The 20,044-nt window shown below is 44.9% G+C and overlaps 1 protein-coding gene across 1 annotated transcript in view; it reads right to left on the reverse strand.

Moving 5' to 3' along the window:
• TLDC2 (TBC/LysM-associated domain containing 2) overlaps nucleotides 1–19,654 on the reverse strand; it is a 34,254-nt gene extending 14,600 nt beyond the window's left edge. Inside the window, 1 exon segment of the mRNA XM_056844862.1 lies at nucleotides 19,562–19,654. Within this exon segment, the coding sequence (XP_056700840.1) occupies nucleotides 19,562–19,654 (93 nt within the window).
• Between the last annotated feature and the right edge of the window lie 390 nt (nucleotides 19,655–20,044).

The raw sequence follows: 20,044 nt of genomic DNA on the forward strand, positions 1-20,044 counted from the left end.
CCTATGAGACAATAGTTTATGATGCTGTGATTTCTCCTGTCCTAGCTGCGTACAACCATCATGGAGATTTCACAGAATGCTGATACCTTTGGTCCACTCTTACTTTGAAGGGGAGGGTATTTGTACATAGTATCCCTTTCCATGTAAACTGTCACCAACTATTTCTCATGTCCCCTTCAGTTTAAATGGCTGAGAAATCACTTCACGTGACCAAGTACGTTTCTGCTGTCAAACTCAATGTAAACATTTTTACAGTTTTTACTGTGTTTTATATTGTTTCCATAAGAATTTAAACTTTATGTTGTAAGAATTCATTTTAGTAGAAAAGTGGCTAATGAATTGCTTTAAAGCTGGTGTCTGCCTCTGCTAAGGATTAGAGGCCCAATTTACTGCAATTCTAAGAACATTCAACCCACAACAGCTCGAGCAAAATGGCCTGTTTACAAGATACTCATATTCATCTGGTCAGGCATTCTGAGGAGGCTTGTTCCATAGTACACCTGGGTAAATTTAGGTACAGAGAAGCAATCAGTTTCTTTTGGTTGTACAACGAATCCCTCGCAAGTCCCTCACTATCAAATCTCATTGCTACGGAAAAAAATATTACTGGATGGTTACAAAAAATCATATGTGTCCTAGCTAGTTCTGGTTGGTCTATCCTGCCATCCCACTCATCTGTGCTGATTACCTGGGAGTCTCTCAGTGGGTGTAATAAATGCAGCTCAGGTGTAGAACAATGTTTTGGGATCAACAGACGGGCGGTTATAAGTGTTGTCATTTATAACAAGGATGTTGCAATGTATGTATTGCCGATAAACCTTCTGCTGTGATCAGGGCAAAGGCTGACACCATTTCTCCACCGTCTTCCCCTTCCCATGGCTGCAGTTAGTTGTCTCCTGTCTCCAGGTGATAATGCAGCCATTTGCTGAGTAAGTCAGGCAGCAAACTTGTATTGTTTCTTGATGTAAATCTTGATGTAATCACAGTCACACCTCATTCCAAACCACAGCACCTTGCACAAATCTCTGGCCTGCAGGTACCAAACTGTACCGGATAAAATTAAAAAACAAACGAAAACAGTATGCCTTTTTCTTCAAAACAATCCTACCTATCAATTAACTACAGAGCACCTGACTAAAAAGGGCAGACTTAAAAAAAGAGAGGAAAATACCCAGTGGGGGAGTCTTATGCACCTCCTCAAGCAGATACTTCCATGACGCTGGAGCCACAGTTGAGGGCAGGGTTGCCAGGTCCCTCTTCGCCACTGGCAGGAGGTTTTTGGGGCAGAGCCTGAGGAGGGCGGGGTTTGGGGAGGGGAGGGACTTCAATGCCATAGAGTCCAATTGCCAAAGCAGCCATTTTCACCAGGTGAACTGATCTCTGTCAGCTGGAGATCGTTTGTAATAGAAGGAGATCTTTAGCTAGGGCCTGGAGGTTGGCAACCCTAGTGGTGGCAAACAGGGATGCTCTTTCAAGTAAAGGACATTTACATTCTTTCATGTTCCCTATCTCCTCCGAATGGTGAGAAGTTCCAGGGCAAGACTCCCAAGTTTGGTTTCCTTTGGGTTAGAGTAATAACAATAACAATAAATGTTATTTACATCCCACCCTCCCCCGACAGAGCTGGGCTCAGGGCGGCTAACATCAATATACATAGCCTAACTTATAAAACATATAATATACACATAATATACATACACCTTTAAAACCATTAAATTTTAAATAACGCTGAATATAACGGTACATCTACATGGTGCCATGTTAGTTCCTACAAGGAGTGATGTTATTTTGGTGGCTGTCAGTCAACCATGATGTCATGGTTTTGTCATTTTTGCATCTAGTTTACTTAAAAGTGTATAAATTCAGCACACAGATGGAAGCAACGAGGCACTCCTACAAGCCACCAGAGTTGATGCCCAAATCAGGTCTCTAAAGAGAGAGAGAGAGAGAGAGAGAAGAGAGAGAGAGACTGCACCACAAGTTGCTTCACTTTCCAGCAGATAGTTTACCTTCTCTTCTCTTCTCTTCTCTTCTCTTCTCTTCTCTTCTCTTCTCTCTCTGTCTTCCAAAAACCAAACCTGCCTTTTTTCACAATGTGCTTCCTCACCCTCAGGTGGGAATGGTTGCCTTCTGCAAACTCTAATTCAAGATCAGAGCCATTTCCTAACAACTAGCTCCCACTGAAGAAACATACCCATCTGTCACCATATATTAGACTGGATCCCATGGATTCATGCCATTAACGGCAGCCCATTCCTACAGTGCAAGGAGTGTTTGGCTAATGCAAGTGGCTCTTTTGCTGGTCAAAGTTGGGACTGCACCATAGCAATTGGGTTTTGTGGTCAAATTACCCAATACAAGGATTTTCCACCTGGGGTCAGAGTAACTTTTTTGCTTCTTTGCAATTTATTATTGTGTTTTTCCCCCCTGACCTGGATAGTCCAGGCTAGTTGGATCTTGTCAGATCTTGGAAGCTAAGCAGGATTGGCCTTGGTCAATATTTGGATGGGAGGCCACCGAAGAATACCAGGGTGGCTACAGAGAAGCAGGCAATGGCAAACCACCTCTGAATGTCTGTTGCCTTAACCCCACGGGGTTGCCATAAGTCGGCTGTGACTTGACAGCAAAAAATTGTGTTTGGGTTTTAAATATGTCATAACCCTCCCTTTCTTTCAAAAGAGGATGTATACATAATCATGACCTACCTGATAATATCATCATAAAGATAACAATAGGGATCGTAAAGCATGCTGCAGGTGATAGTATACTGATAATATAATCTCTGCTGTTATTAGCATCCCATTTTATAAGATGCAAGAGATACCTGTCCCTTTCTGGCAAAAGGCTCTGTTATTCTACAAGCTGTCATTCAAAAGCATATCCTCTTTTGTCACTTCCTGCAAGGACCCTTGGAACTGTAATATTGTAAGTGTGGTGAGAATTAGGTGTTAGAGACCACTCAGCCCCCTGAGAGAATGGCATATCAGAGTTTCTTCAAGAGAAATCACGATAAATGGTTTTACACCTATAGAGTAGATGATATACCTAACTACACACTCTTTGGATTGGATCCGGCCAACTTTTTTGTTCAGTCTCCCATTCCCTTCCTTGCTACAGCCCATGCCCCACATAGCATTTGTCCATGGAGGTGCTAACCCTCGCAATGACCTTTTTGGTAATCAAAAGGAACCCCATACCCCCTTCCTCACTGGCCAGAATCCTGGTTGGATCAAACTCATTCATCGCTTTGAAATGATTGGCTTTTCACACAGCTATGTCCCTGATCCTCAAGTCTATCTGCTAACAACAGATAATTTGGGAAACCAATCAAGCTAGAATTGGCAATATTATTTAAAGGAAAAGTAGCATCTCAGGGTGGACTTTTTGAAGGGGGAGTGAACCTGCTTAGGCCCCAACCACTCTTCTCCAAGAAGACTTGCAGTGCCATCCTAAGTAGAGTTACACCCTTCTGAGCCCATGGACTCTGCTTAGGACAGCACCGCTGGTCTACCAGAACCCCACCTTGAGTTTCAGAAAGGGTGTTTGGTCTACACAGACTGCCTTGGCTCTGTACAGATGCCTTGAGGGTCGAGTTGTTTGCCTGCCGCTGGCTACAGAGATTGGTATTTCTTGTGCACCAACTGCAGCCTTGATTACTCTTTCTGGGATGCAGGTGTGGAGAGAGCTCAACTGGGAGATGAGGCCGTCTCTATAGAGACAGTGGCTGTTTCTCTAGAGCACGCAGCTTTGTTTTGCACTTTCAAGCATGCAAATATCAATCTTAGTCAAACCCTTGGATACCAGTGTGGGTTATGCCTGTACTAAGGCCAAAACCAAATGAACAAACAAACAAAGAAAGAAAGCAAACCAAAATGGCAAATTCTTTGTCAGGAAAAATGTAATCATGTAACTTTTAACGTGTACAGATCGAGGTTTCTAGGGTATAATTGACTTTTTTTCTCTTGGCCCACCAAAACTATAGCCTTCCCCAGACTGTACAATGTCCTCATTGTCACATGGACCACGGGGGAGGCTTTACTGCTTCAGACAAATAGGGGTACATTAGGGTTGCCAGCGCCAGGTTGGGAAATACCTGGAGATTTTGGGAGTGGAGCCTGAGGAAGGTGAGGTTTGGAGAGGGGAGGGATTTCAATGCCATAGAGTCCAATTGCCAAAGTGACCATTTTCTCCAGGGGAACTGATTTCTGTCACCTGGAGATCAGTTGTAATAGCAGGAGACCTCCAGCAAACACCTGGAGGTTGGCAAACCTAGGGTACATAGAAATAATCACCAAAAATAATCATATGGCAAGCAGGGTTTTACTAGGAAAATACTAGGATTTTTTGAATGTTGTTAAAAGCTATAGTGTTAATTCTGTGCAGTAGTCCTCACGCTCATGAAGGTTTTTTAAATTAAAAGAAGAAGACCATTGCTTGCACCTGAGCCTGCCTTTTAGACAGGGGAGAGCGGGAGGGGCCTCTGCAAATATGTAGAGGTTCTTTGTAAAGGTTTTATTCCTATGTAACATTACCCATGCTCCTGAACATTAAAAACAATGAAAACAGGGTGGGTGGAAATTGTCTGAGGGTAACATGAGAACAAGAGCCCTGTGGCGCAGAGTGCTAAGCTGCATTACTGCAGTCAAAAGCTCTGCTCACGACCTGAGTTCGATCCCGACGGAAGTTGGTTTCAGGTAGCCTTCCATCCTTCCGAGGTCGGTGAAATGAGTACCCAGCTTGCTGGGGGTAAAGGGAAGATGACTGGGGAAGGCACTGGCAAACCACCCCGCAAACAAAGTCTGCCTAGAAAACGTCGGGATGTGACGTCACCCCATGGGTCAGGAATGACCCGGAGCTTGCACAGGGGACCTTTATCTTTACCTTAACATGATAACATAGCAGGAAGGGGGTGTCAATGTACATCAGGAGTGAAAGGGAAACCACAGAGCCAGCATGGTTAAGAGCAGTGGTTTGGAGTGGTAGACTCTCATCTGGAGAACCGGGTTTGATTCCCCACTCCTCCACATGAGTGGTGGAGGCTAATCTGGTGAACTGGATTTGTTTTCACACTCCTACACATGAAGCCAGCTTGGGCAAGTCACACTCTCTCAGGCACACCTACCTCACAGGGTGTCTGTTGTGGAGAGGGGAAGGTGATTGTAAGCTGGTTTGATACTTCCTTAAGCGGTAGAGAAAGTCAGCATATAAAAACCAACCTTCTTCTTCAAACAATGGAGAGAAAACAGGGTCGCCTCTGTTGTCTAGAATCCCCACTGCAAGGGTGATTTAACACAGGATCACCTGAGTGACCTGACCACCAAGGAAAAACACCCTGGTGTGGAAGCAGCCCAGAAGGAGCTCCTAAAGTCCCAAATTCCATAACCAATCACAACAAGGCTCAAGACTTTCAGTTGATTGGACAGAACCTTCCTGAGACTGTATATAAGGGGCAGTTGAGAAAGGCAGAGAGGAAAGGCAGTGGAGAAGCAGCTAGAAGGCCGGTGGAAGGCAGAAGATCTTCAGGTCAAGAAGAAGAAGTAAAGAAAGCTACCAGCCAAGGCTTTCCAAGAGATGGATGTGTGAGAGGCTGAAGGCAAGGAGGATTCACCACCAAAGAGAAGGCAGGAAAAAGTGCGCAGATGCGTAGTAAGAGGCTAGAGAAGATCTGTGGCTGCATCTGTTGGAAAAGATGGGAAGAAAGTCTCAGCACCACCAGAGGGAAGACTGAGGCAGCCTCTACCAGCATCAACAGGAAACTGCCAGGCCAAACAAGACATCATCATAACACTGTCCTTCAGTGTTACTCCTCTGAAGATGCCTGCCACAGCTGCTGGCGAAACGTCAGGAAAGAAAATACCAAGACCACGGTCACACAGCCCGGATAACCCACAAGAACCGAAGACATCATCCATTAGTAAGTTTATGAAGTACTGGCTGAGTAGGGAAATCTGGCATTTTTATTCTAGTAGGGAGAGTGACCGCTAGAGCCTCATCTTGATAACACGCCTTCAGTGAGGGACAGAGTGGCATATATAACTCTTATTTCCAGTGGCCCTGACCCACAACCTAGTGAGGCTTACAAGCCTTTGGGGTCTTATCCGGTCATCACTGCGTCATTTTTCAAAGTGTTCCCCATGTAAAAGACACTCCAATTAAAAACATTAAGAAATCATGGAGAAATCTATCCTTGCCAGTTCCCTGCTGCATTAGCTTTCTGTTTGCGGGGATTTAAAAAAAAAACAACCTGAATGGAGCATCAAAGATACAACTCTGCCATATGCCGTATGAAATGATACACACCATTCTACCTGGTCTGAGTTCTACCCTGATTACAGCTCTTATTCTCTGAATATGTGAACTAAGCCTATATCTTAAACAGTCACTAGATGGCAGTGTAGGCAGCTACATGACTGCATTCTGTTTTGGTTTTCCCAGTGGGTAGCCCTGTTAGTCTGTCTGCAGTAGTAGAAAAAGGCAAGAGTCCAGTAGCACCTTAAAGACTAACAAAAATATTTTCTGGTAGGGTATGAGCTTTCGTGAGCCACAGGCTCACGAAAGCTCATACCCTACCAGAAAATATTTTTGTTAGTCTTTAAGGTGCTACTGGACTCTTGCCCTGTTTTGGTTTTGGTTTTGCAGTCGTCTTACGGCGACTCGTAGGGTTTTCGAGGCAAGAGACGTCCAGAAGTGGCTTGCCATTTGCCTACCTCCAGGTCACGACCCTGGCAATAAAGTAGTCACGTTGTTTACAGCCATATTGGACCAACAGTAAAAGCCCAAAACACCATCCATGTAATACCCAGTGATGCGCAACAGTGGGCATGCTTTTGAATTCCTCAGAACTCATAATCAGCAGATGTTACAAAATAAAAGAGAGAGGGGAAAGCAGATTTAAGCAGGATCTTCAGGTCATGTTGTTAAGACGATGATGAAGCATTATGTGAGTGACGGGGCTGCCAGCTCCGGGTTGGGAAATCCCTGGAGATTTTGGGGGTGGGAGGGCTTTGGGGAGGGGAGGGACTTGAATAGGACATAATTCCATAGAGTCCACATTCCAAAGCAGCTATTTTCTCCTGGTGAACTGATCTCTGTTGCCTGGAGATGTAATTCCAGGCAACCCTAGTTGTGACATGTTTATAGTTTATAAACTCATGAGTGATACTGACATTAAATAATAATATGAACAAATAATAATTAATGCACAGAACACCAAGAACAATAATTAATGCACAGAATCATAGAATCATAGAGTTGGAAGGGACCACCAGGATCATCTAGTCCAGCCCCCTGCACAATGCAAGAAATTCCAAACTACCTCCCCTACACCTCCAGTGACCTATACTTCATGCCCAGAAGATGGCCAAGGTGCCCTCATGATCTGCTTAAGGTCATAGAATCAGCACTTCTGACAGATGGCCATCTAACTCCCTGAAGTCATTAGGCAGGAGATTCAAGACAAACAAATGTAAGTTCTTCATAATGGAGTGGCTCCAACCAGCTTTTCTACCGATGAAAAAGGGAGGGGTGGTCTTTCAGTACAAAAAAAAGCTATGCTGGGGATCATCCTGTATGAGCATAAACTATATGGGACAGAGGCTGTAATAAAGAGGAGAATGGGTTGAGATTGACCAAAAATGCTGGCTGGATCCAACACAATGTATAATTCTTTTATGGAAATGCTTAGAGCAGGGGTGTCAAACATAAGGCCCGAAGGCCAGATCCACCCCCTTAAGAGTTCTTATCCGGCCCACAAGATAGCTGAGGTGGCCACCCGCCCACTCTCGATCTGGGCTGGCAAGGCATAGCTCAGCCCAACCAAGTGACATTTATGTCATATCTGGCCCTCACAACAATTTAGTTCAACACCCTTGGCCTAGAGAGTAGGTCTAATAGTGGCTACTATTATCTACAAGGCAATCTCCATATTCAGAGAGACATACATTTCCATCTAGTGGTTACCAGAGATGTTTGACAGGGGATGGATGCCTTCCTTATCAGCCTCCCAGAGCCATCCCTGTGGTTAGAGACATGGGAGTTTGCCTTGTACTCTGTCAGGTTGTTGGTTCATCTAGCCCAGCACTAACGACTCAGAATAACAGCAGCTGTCCAGGGTCTCTGGCAGGCAGCCATCTTCCCAATGCCTGTTTCCTGAGATCTTTTGAACCAGTGATGCCAAAAACCAAACCTGAGACTTTTGATATGCAAAACACGTGTTGCACTGCTGAGCTATGGGTCATCCCCATGTGTTGACTACTAGAATGCTGGCCTAGATCCCCACTCACCCATGAAACAAATGGGTAAACCTTGGACCAGTCATTCTCTCACACAGGGTGATTGTTGTGAGGATAAAATGGGACAGAAGGAGGGAGAGCTATGCTTGCTGCCCCCGAGGTCCTTGGAGGAAGGGCAGGACAGAAATGTCAGAGAGAAGATAAGCAATAGATGGCTTGACTTGGCATGACAGCTCTTCAAGGGTACCTTGTATAGAAACTATCTGGCAAAGTTCAAAAGACTGCCCATTCTGTTTCCTGTACCTTGCTTCCTCCATCCTCCTCTCCCCCCACTTGTCAAATTATTGGAAAGAAGCGACCCTATCCTAAAGTTATGAGGAAATGTAATTTATTGTTTTTTTTAAAAAAATATAACAGGTGATACATGTTTGCCCCAGAATACTGTTTAACCCAGAATCTCTGTGACCTTCAATTATGCCTGGAATGCAAGCATGCAATCCCAGACAGATCTGGAAAAGGAAAGGGAACAGGATGTCATGGCACTTTTGGGCTGGCACTGAAATGAGGCCTGTCCAGCCATATGACGGCACTTTCTCTTTGCTTGTAGGGAAGCAGAAGGTTTCTGAGCAAAGCAAAACACTGATTAGCATCTCTCCCCCGGCTTGTCTGAGTGAGTAGCTGGGCTCCAGGCCAGGGGAAGGGTGTGTGCCCCTGCTCTGTGCAATTTAGTGGGAGTGCTCAACCTTGCAACAGGCTTGTCGTTTGGAGCGTCCAAGGCACTGACATCCCAGGAGAATATTGATAACGCAGTAATCAGCGTTGCTTTGGATGAGCGGCACTTCACACTCCTCAGAGAGGACTGTGACCTGATAAAGAATGTAACCCAAACAGCTAACATGACCCCAAGATCCCTGTTACCTCAATATCTTGTTGCATTTTCACAAAAGCCTATTGGAAAGGAAATCTCATTGTGTACACTGAGGTCATTTTAAATATAAGAAACTGGAGAGGGTAGAATATCCGAACAGCCCCGTTGTTTTGAATTCTGGTTTGGCAGCATCCAAAACTGTGTATGTAGCTATGAATTAATAAAGTAGTTGTCATCCTGTATAATAATATAAGGATGAATTCATGCTTAAAAATAGATACACCAGTGCTCAATCTGCCTGGAAACCACATCTCCTCCCTTCAAACCTCAAATGTATGAGGGCATCAAAACAGCACTAAAGTATATCAAAAGCACTTCAATAATTAGGGTTGCCAACCTCCAGGTACCAGCTGGAGATCTCCTGCTACTACAACTGACCTCCACCCAATAGAGATCAGTTCACCTGGAAAAAAATGGCTGCTTTGGCAAATTGACTCTATGGCATTGGAGTCCCTCCCCTCCCCAAACCCTGCCCTCCGCAGGCTCCATCCCCCAAAACCTCCTGCCAGTTGCAAAGAGGGACCTGGCAATCCTAGTTGCCCTGGACAAAATGGATGCTTTGGAGGGTGGAGTCTATGGCCTTGAACCCCAACGAGGTCCCTGTCCTCCCCAGGCTCCAACCCCAAATCTCAAGGAGTTTCCCAACCTGGATCTGGCAACCTTACCTTCTGAGGTCCAAGAGGGAACCTTGCAACTTTAGTGTAGGCCTGCATAAGAAGCAAGTTGGCTCAGCTCGATCACTTTCTGGATCCGTGACAAAAGCATTTAAGATAAATAGGAACTAAGTGGCAGCTTTACGGTTGCTTATGCAGCCTTGTCTGTGCTGCCTTTTGTATAGTGGTGATGATAACAGCTATCATTACATGTTCATTTTCTCTGTCCCACCCCATAGGACTGGAGGCATCAATGTTCTGCAAAGGGCCCATCTAATCATCAAGATATTCATTCAACAGAAAAGAAGCCTCACAAAATACCTTTGGAAACTGTGAGTAAGCCCAAGACAATCTCATGAATGGGGCAAGGCCAAGGCAGTGCCATGCTAGCCTGAATGGGAGCTAGTGCATTGGGGAGAGTTGATAGAGCATTTAGAAATGCATGCTGGCCAGGGCCGGATGAAGAAGAAAAAGAAGAAGAGTTGGTTTTTATACCCTGATTTTCTCTACCTTAAGGAGTCTCAAACTGTCCTACAATCACCTTCCCTTCCTCTCCCCACAACAGACACCTTGTGAGGTAGGTGGGGCTGAGAGAGTTCTGAGAGAACTGTGACTAGCCCAAGGTCAACCAGCAGGCTTCGTGTGTAGGAGTGAGAAAACAAATCCAGGTCACCAGATTAGAGTCCACCGCTCATTTGGAGGAGTGGGGAGTCAAACCTGGTTCTCCAGATCAGAGTCCACCGCTCTTAATCACAACACCACTTTTTTCTAGATGTTTTGATTGCAAAATTCTGGATAAGTCCCTCCAAGCTGTCTCAACAAAGCATGTCTGCTTCCATACAGAGTAGGGAAAGTGAATCCAGTCTTCCCTGACACAATATTGTTTTCAGAGGGTTTTTATTCTTTTCAGGTGAAAAAAAGAATATTTGGCAGAGTAGTTATTAATCATCAGTATTAGAAAAACAAATAGTGTGATCTCTACATTTGAAAACACAAATTATGTTCCATCTTTCACTATTGTGTCATGAAGAATCATAGAATCATAGAGTTAGAAGGGACCACCAGGGTCATCTAGTCCAACCCCCTGCACAATGCAGGAAATTCAAAACTACCTCCCCCAACACCCCAGGTGACCCCTACTCCATCCCCAGAAGATGGCCAAGATGCCCTCCCTCTCATAAGGTCATAGAATCAGCATTGCTGACAGATGGCCATCTAGCCTCTGCTTAAAAACCTCCAGGGAAGGAGAGCCTACCACCTCCTGAGGAAGTCTGTTCCACTGAGGAACCGCTCTAACTGTTAGAACAATGTGAATTTAATATTTCTTATTTCATTACACTTTGTGCGCTTATAACAATGGAACTGACGTGGTTCTCCAGAGACCTATGTTCAAGTCAACAGGGTATGAGTCAACTAGCTTTTGGGGATTTTATGAATATTGTTCATCAAATAAGTCCGTATCGTTTGGAAAAGAAAATCTACTTGATACTTCTTTGTACACTTCACTTCTCCTTTCCTCTTCATATTAGCTTCAAGTGTATCAATTATGGCATAGAGATACAAAATTTGTCTCTAAGCTTCAGTGCTGTTTCTGGTGCACTGTCATCATTTGCTTGTTTTCCCCTGATTTGATTGTGGGATTGGGCTTCTTTGTTAGTATCAGGCAAGGTATATTTTGACATGTCTTCAGATCTTTCAAAATAATTCCTCAAAGTGTGTAAGTGGCCTGCTAATGATTGACAGAGGTCAGTGCATGACAGGATATGATTTCCTCATATTATTTCAATCTACGTTTGTATGACACCCCCTGGTTTAGGTGGGGAATAAATTAAAAAAAGAGACAACAGAAAAATGGGGGAAGAGTGTGTAGTGGAGTGTAAGAAAGTCCACCAAAGTGCTGCTATCCTCCATGATGTCTACTCTGATGCTTTTTTTGAAATATTTTTTTTTTAAATCTCTTTTAGTACCCCTACTTTGCTGGCGCCCTAAGCATATGCTTAGTCTGTCTGTTGGATAATACAGTGCTGATGCTGGCAAGTCCCAAGTTCGGGTCTCATTTCAGCCATGAATCTTCTAGGGGGCTTTATGGAGGCCACGCCCATCCTTACTCCCACCTGCAATCATTCTGACTTAATGTACAGGGTTGGTTTGTAAGGATTACCGAAAGAGCAAAATGGAAATGTTTTGAAATATTCTATAAATGCCAAATTTTATTATCGTCTCATGCTGCAGTGAGAAATGATTGTGCTACATGTGTGCCCAGATGTGCTATGCCCATTTGGTATGACACACGCTACACCGAGTGAGGGAAACTATGCTAGAGCTTGTTGCTCTGACTGTAATTCATTGCAACTCTGCAAGTCTTCCTTGCCTCTCGCATCCCCAGCATATGAGTGATTAGTGAGTGCTTAGTGGACTTGGAATGGCGGAACTATGTTTAGGATTACACTGTAAATGCCACATGGGGCAAGTCCACATTGCGGCATTCAAGGGTTGCCAGGTCCCTCTTTGCCACTGGCTGGAGGTTTTGGGGGTGGAGCCTGAGGAGGGCAGGGTTGGGGGAGGGGCTTCAATGCCATAGAGTCCAATTGCCAAAGCAGCCATTTTCACCAGGTGGACTGATCTCTATCGGCTGGAGATCAGCTGTAATAGCAGATCTCCTGCCACCACCTGAAGGTTGGCAACCCTAGTACAAACAGTGCAACAGAGGCAAGTTTCAAAACTGCAGAATAATGCAGCAAAACAGTGTAATCTATACAAGGACCAAAGCAATGAAAACTGCCTAAAAATTCTCAGGTGTTGACTACAACGTTAATCCCTATTATAAAAATGTCCCCCTGAACAATCCCATTTTACCCATTACTGTACATGTTAAATCTGAGTTTGTAAGCCACCTTGAGCCCAGGGAAATATAAATATTTTACTGAATAAGTGATGATGCTGTTTCTTAGAAGGTTTTAAGGGGGGGGGGGAGGGAAAACATGAACAAATTGCCAGTACTGAACTGTGGGATGTGATAGGTTAGCACCACCCATGAGAGGTCCAAAATTCCAAAACATCAGATTGTCTCAGAAACACATTATTTACTAGTAGAGAATGGGGAGCCTTGTTGCTAGGCACAGCTGTTGCCATGATAGAGGGATGTGTGAGTGTGTGTGCAGAATGTATAGTAACACATGCATCCCTGTTGCTAGGCACAAATGTTGCCATGGCAAGAGAAAGGGAAGCACAGAGTAACTGTAGTAAACTAATATTCATATAAGCTAGCCAAGTGACCCAAATGTACAAAAACATTTTAAAACGCAGGCAATAGCTGTCTGGGAGAGGTATCCTGCGTTGGCAGCTCCCTCTAGCCTATCCTCACTCCATTCTTATGTCAGTAGGGCTATGAATTTAGACTTTCCCATTATAGAAAAGGACTATAGTGAGGGGAGATGAAGTGTTAGAAGGCATACTTTTGTCTGATCCTGTCTTCTCACTATGATCATGTAATTTCAGGGGGAAGAAAATGGGGAGGGGGGAGGAATACCTCCACCTTCCCAATTCCTTGTGGGTGCTAATTTGTCATTTGTAATTTTCAAGAATGCAAAATGTCACTGGTAGCCAGCATAGAGATTTATCCTCCAGAAATTCATGCCTCTCTTTTTTTTAAAGCACTTTTATCTAGGCCACATCAGGTTTGTACAACTTGAGGTATATGTTCTGAGCTCCCAAATCACACGTCTCACTGTCTCAACTGAAAAGACAAAAGAGTGAGCGCTAATGCAGTGCCTCTTTATTTTTAAATTTATTTTACTTCATTTATACCCCTCCTTCCTCCCTAGTGGGGACACAAAGCATCTCACATTGTTCTCCTCCCATTTTATACTCACAACAACCCTGTGAGGTGGGTTAAGATGAGTGTGCGTGAATGGCTCAAGGTTACCCAGCAAGCTTCTATGGGAGAGTGGGGATTCGAACCGGGATCACCCAGCTTCCAGTCCAACACTAACCACTACACCCTGGCTGTCCTTTGGAGAATCATTCTAATCTATATAGCCTATATATCCTATATATCATTCTAACCTATATATCCTAAGGTTATCTGCCAAGCTTCCACAGCACAGTGAGAATTCATATCTGGGTCTCCCAAATCCTAGCCCAGCACTAAGCACTATACCGCTGTGCTTTTCCTAAAAAAAATAGTACTCAGCAGGATAAAATCTCCTACCTGGAAGAAGAATTGGTTTTTATATGCTGACTTTCTCTACCACTTAAGGGAGGCTCAAACCGGCTTACAATCACCTTCCCTTCCCCTCCCCACAACAGACACCCTGTGAGGTAGGTGGGGCTGAGAGAGTGTGACTAGCCCAAGGTCACCCAGCTGGCTTTGTGTGTAGGAGTGGGGAAACAAATCCAGTTCACCAGATTAGCCTCCGCCGCTCATGTGGAGGAGTGGGGAATCAAACCCGGTTCTCCAGATCAGACTCCACCGCTCCAAACCACCGCTCTTAACCACTACACCACACTGGCCTGTCTAGACATTGACTACTAGACCCTGCAACAAGATTGTTGCAGCAAGTACCTTGCAACCACGGTCTGGGACAATTTGGGATATGTTGTGCAAACCTGACATGGTGAGATCTGCTAGAGAGGCACATTGAGGGTGGTTACACTATATGCCTCCCCCCTACAGGCTGACATGATGTAGGCAAATTGCTGCGGTCAGCAAGAGCCCACTCATCTCCTATCCGTCCCCCATTTTGCACTTGCTTGTTTTTGCTCACTTCATGTTCCCCCACAGCAGCAGCTAATCTGGTTATCTATAATCCCATTTATTGGATAGAGCCATTGGATGACAAGTTTCCTATGAAGGGCTGGACCAAAGGGATTAACTATGATCTGTGTGATGAACCATTGCTTTAGATCTCTACCCACATTTCAGGCTTTGCTTCTTGTTTCCTTTTTTCCGCTTCCAAACAATGGAAAGATGCTAATATACGTCTGTGTTTTCCTTAACCTTGGTATTTTGTTCTCTTCCATATGGCATCTCCACTAAGGTAGCTGTACAATACAAGAAGGTTTCAGCAATGTTGTCCATTCCCCCTGAGGGCTCTGAATTCATGTGGAATGTCCCGGGTTTAAATGCCTGCAGATACCATAGCCTAAGCACTGAATGCACTGCTGGGCATGATTCATAGGGCAAAAAACGCACGGTCGCTTTAGCCTCCTTTATTCCCTGTTTCAGCCAGGATTCAGCCAGGATTGAACACATGCGTTTCGCCGAAAGTGCGTTCGATCCTGGCTGAATCTTGGCTGAAACAGGCTAAAGCGACCATGTGTTTTCGCCCATAGTTCCTTGCTCCTCCCTAGGGGCGAGACAAGACGCCTCCTCCCATCTAAGGAGGAGGGAAAGGGGGTTTTCAGTGAGATTGAGCATTCCCCCCAGAGGTCCCCAAATGCATGCCAAGTCAAATGTAGCAGAGAATAGTAGAAAAGTGGTTTATGAAACTGTTCAGTGGTAGTATGAAAAGCAGACTTGCACATGATGGTGGCAGTTCCTTGAACACATGAACACATGAAGCTGCCTTATACTGAACCAGACCCTCAGTCCAAAGTCAGTATTGTCTACTCAGGCCAGCAGCAGCTCTCCAGGGTCTTGGATAGATCTTTCACATCACCTACTTGCTTGGTCCCTTTAATTGGAGATTCAATTGGGGATTGAACCTGGGACCTTCTGCATGCCAAACAGATGGTCTACTACTGAGCCACAGCCCCTCCTTGTTAAACAGGGAACTACTCTTGCCACATAAAAAATGGGAGTGAGGGGGTGTGTCTAATTTTCACAGCAAAAGGGATGTATCAGTAAGGAGTGCAGAACCCTCCCCCTCCCCCCAGCTTATCTCCCTGCATTTCAAACCCCCCCACCCCAACACTCAGCTGAGCTTCGATAGGTGAAAAGTGTTCATGGAGAGGGGCTGTAGGGATGTAAATGGCAGGCAATGAAACAGAGGCTGAAATCTAAGTGGGACACTGATGTGCTTGGGTAGCTGCATCCTAGGGTTGCTAACCTCCAGGTGGGGCCTGGAGATCTCCTGGAATAACAACTGATCTCCAGTTGGCAGAGATCAGTTCCCCTGGAGAAAACGTCTGCTTATAGAGTCAACCCTCCAAAACATTAAGCCCTGCAGAGGTCTCTCCCCTCCCCAAAACCTGCTCTCCCCAGGGTCTACCCCAAAATCTCCAGGAATGTCACGACTCATAACCCTTTTCCTCCTGTTCTTTGCCCTCTGAAAATCATTCCCTTCCCCAATCTGTTTTCCTTCTACTGAGGAAAGGTGCATGTTTGTGCAGAGAGAGGTTTAGAAATGTGCTTTTCCTGTTTAGTGTGTGTGTTTTGTCCCAGGTGGGGAAGGGGCATTCCTGTTTGACTCCTCATTTACTGTGTGCTACTGTTTAAAGAACCCCGTGGCGCAGAGTGCTAAGCTGCAGTACTGCAGTCAAAAGCTCTGCTCACGACCTGAGTTCGATCCCAACGGAAGTTCGGCTCAAGGTTGACTCAGCCTTCCATCCTTCCGAGGTCGGTCAAATGAGTACCCAGCTTGCTGGGGGTAAAGGGAAGATGTCTGGGGAAGGCACTGGCAAACCACCCTGTAAACAAAGTCTGCCTAGAAAACGTTGGGTTGTGACTTCACCTCATGGGTCAGGAATGACCCGGTGCTTGCACAGGGGACCTTTACCTTTACTGTTTAAAGGGACTGTGGTGGAAATTCAGGGCCTGGGAACTTTATCTTCAGTGTGGGGTGAGTAGTGTAAAACCGCTGTCCACTTGCTTGTCAGAAGCTGTTGCAAGATAAGAGAAGGGGCTTCCTAAAATGTCCCCCAGATGTTAAAATTGCCTCCTATGGGTCTGTATGGCTCCTTTTAAGAATTGTTGTACTAGTGAGTGTAGGACTCAATGGTCAGTTCTCACAATGGCGGGATGTGAGCAATGGGGTGCCTCAGGGATCTGTGTTGGGACCGGTGCGTTTCAACCTGTTCATCAATGACCTGGAGTTGGGGTTAAACAGTAAAGTAGCCAAGTTTGCAGATGACACCAAATTATTTAGGGTGGTTAAAACAAAATCGGACTGTGAAGAGCTGCAGAAGGATCTCTACATACTGGAAGAATGGGGATTACAATGGCAAATGAGATTCAATGTGAGTAAGTGTAAAGTGATGCATATTGGAGCAAAAAAATCCCAACTTCACATATACACTGATGGGATCTGTGCTGGCAGCGACAGACCAAGAAAGGGATCTTGGGGTGGTAGTGAATAGCTCAATGAAGATGTCAACCCAGTGTGCGGCTGCTGTAAAAAAGGCAAATTCTATGCTGGCCATAATTAGACGAGGAATAGAGAATAAAACTGCTGATATCATGCTGCCCTTGTACAAATCTATGGTGAGACCACACATGGAATACTTTGTACAGTTCTGGACACCACACCTAAAAAAGGATATTACAGAGCTTGAGAAGGTGCAGAAAAGAGCAACCAAAATAATTAGGGGACTAGAGCAACTGTCCTATGGGGAGCGGTTAAGATGCTTAGGGCTGTTTAGCTTGGAAAGAAGGCGGCTAAGGGGAGACATGATAAAAGGTCTATAAAATTATGCATGGTTTGAAGAGAGTGGACAGGGAGAAGTTTTTCTCCCTCTCCCATAATACTAGAACGCAGGGTCATCTGCTGAAGTTGGAGGGTGAGAGTTTCAAAACAGATAAAAGGAAGTATTTTTTCACACAACGCATAGTTAAATTGTGGAACTCCCTGCCCCAGGATGTGGTGATGGCTGCCAGCTTGGAGGGCTTTAAGAGGGGAGTGGACATATTCATGGAGGAAAGGGGTATTCATGGCTATTAGTTAGAATGGATACTAGTCATGCTGCATACCTATTCTCTCTAGTATCAGAGGAGCATGCCTATTATATTGGGTGCAGTGGAACACAGGCAGGATGGTGCTGCAGCAGTCGTCTTGTTAGTGGCTTCCTAGAGGCACCTGGTTGGCCACTGTGTGAACAGACTGCTGGACTTGATGGGCCTTGGTCTGATCCAGCAGGGCCTTTCTTATGTTCTTAAGTTGCTTATTAAACAAATAGCATGCTTTCAGTGCCAGGGAAGAAATATGTAAACTCATTAATACTTTGCTTTGGAAAGCATGAATTCATGGGAACTCTCCCAATAGCTGTTGCAGCCCACAGATTTGCATGGGATGGGCAGGTAGAACAAATGCTTCTGATAAGGGAAAGCTTATCTTTCATATGCAGATGCTATAAGCCTTGTGGACATAGCCAATATGTATGCCCTTTGTTAGGCAGGAACTTTCCTTTAACGGGCCAGGAGAATGAAATTGCCATGGAGCGTAGGAACACGGACAGAGATTAGTAGCAACAGGAAAGGATAAGGGGTTGAATCCCATCATTCTCTTCTGATACATTTCAGAGGGTAGCCATGTTGGTCTGCAGTAGAACAGCTAGATTGGAGTCCAGTAGCACCTTAGAGACTGACAAGGTTTTCAGGGTATGAGCTTTTGAGAGTCAAAGCTCTCTTTGTCAGATGAAGAGAGTTTTGACTCTCAAAAGCTTATGCCCTGAAAATCTTGTTGCTCTCTAAGTTGATGCTGGACTTGAATCAGGCTGTTCTGCTAAGTTGCATCCTGTGACTCTCTTCATAAGGGAGAAAGACTTCCTCCAATGGGGAAAGATTTTGTCTGATAGCGAAAGTCTTCATCTGATGGAGGAGGATCTTTCTTTGTTGAAGCAAGGCTTTCTGTGTTGGAGGACAAGTTGGTGGAATGGAGGCATAGGATCCAACCCAAGGAACACACACATGAAGCTGCCTTCTACTGAATCAGACCCCTGGTCCATCGCAGTCAGTATTGTCTGCTCAGACTGGCAGAGGCTCTCCAGGGTCTCAGGCGGAGGTCTTTCACATCACCGACTTGCCTGGTCTCTTTAACTGGAGATGCCGGGGATTGAACCTGGGACCTTCTAGCATGCCAAGCAGAGGCTCTACCTCTGAGCCACGGCCCCTCAGGGCATTGGCAGCCTCATCTTCCCTTTGGCTTTTGCAATTTTAGCAGGTAGCATGTATGTGTTCCCCCACCCCAGCTGTGAGGAACAGGATCTCACCGTGTTCTCTGTCTTTCTAAATAAAGTGAACAATTCCATATCTTTTATTATTATTATTATTATTTTTATAATAAACACAAAACAAAACAAAAAAAGAAAAATATATATAAAATACATATAAAAAAATTACATATACAGCACACTACTTTTCCATTATTAATACAATATTCAATTCTCTTTATAAACCCCGTAGTGCCCTGAGTCCAAATCCCTCCCCCCCACCACAGTGCCCATCACCATTGGACTTCCGATGGCGTGTTATGATATTACAAAAAGAAAATTTCTATTATTATATCGTATTTAAAATCATATTGTACTATAATTCGTTAACAATACTTTTAAAATCCGTTTTAATTTTAATTCCATATCTTGAACCATATGCCAGTTTCTTCAGTTAGGAAACTGGAAAGGCACGGTATACTGAGCCCTGGTAGAGAAACCACTGTTACCACCGTGCAAGCACAAAGATAGGGACTGAAGGAAGGAAAGCCGTTCCTGAGCGAAGTATTATACTTGGTTTCCACTGTCTGGGTACCTTGGTACATGTCTGTGTGGCACTGAGGAACCGTATCTGCTTACTACAATTGCCATGTGGAAGTTACCTGAAATGGCCTCAGTGTGGTTGGTGGCTGTTCCATGCATGCGTACAACACTGCTACATGGACCACACAAAGCCCATCCCAAGGAGTCTCCATGGTGCTGCTAGACTTCCCTGGTATTGATAGTGGCCCGTGGGGGGGGGGGAAGAGGGTTGACCCATATGCCAACACAATGCAGAAAACCCCATGTGCAGATACTGCATAGCATCACTAAATTATGTCCCCACCCGGGAAGTCTGAAAAGGAAAAGTGGGCACACCGGATCAAGGGAAGGTTCTAGGGCAAGTCTTTCAACCGCCTTCACATAGAGAATATGCTCCGTCCCACTTCCACACAGTACAATAGTTCAATCATTCATTGCCTCAGCCAGGCACTCTTGAGCCTCTGGTGGTTTCCATGGCAATGGCTCTTATGTGAAGAAGCAGGCCAGCCTAGTAATAAGCATCCTGGGTCGGAGAAAAGGGATTTAGTGTACTCTGGTTAGAG

The sequence above is a fragment of the Euleptes europaea genome, chromosome 2 (assembly GCF_029931775.1).
Source record: "Euleptes europaea isolate rEulEur1 chromosome 2, rEulEur1.hap1, whole genome shotgun sequence".
Classification (NCBI taxonomy): Eukaryota; Metazoa; Chordata; class Lepidosauria; order Squamata; family Sphaerodactylidae; genus Euleptes; species Euleptes europaea.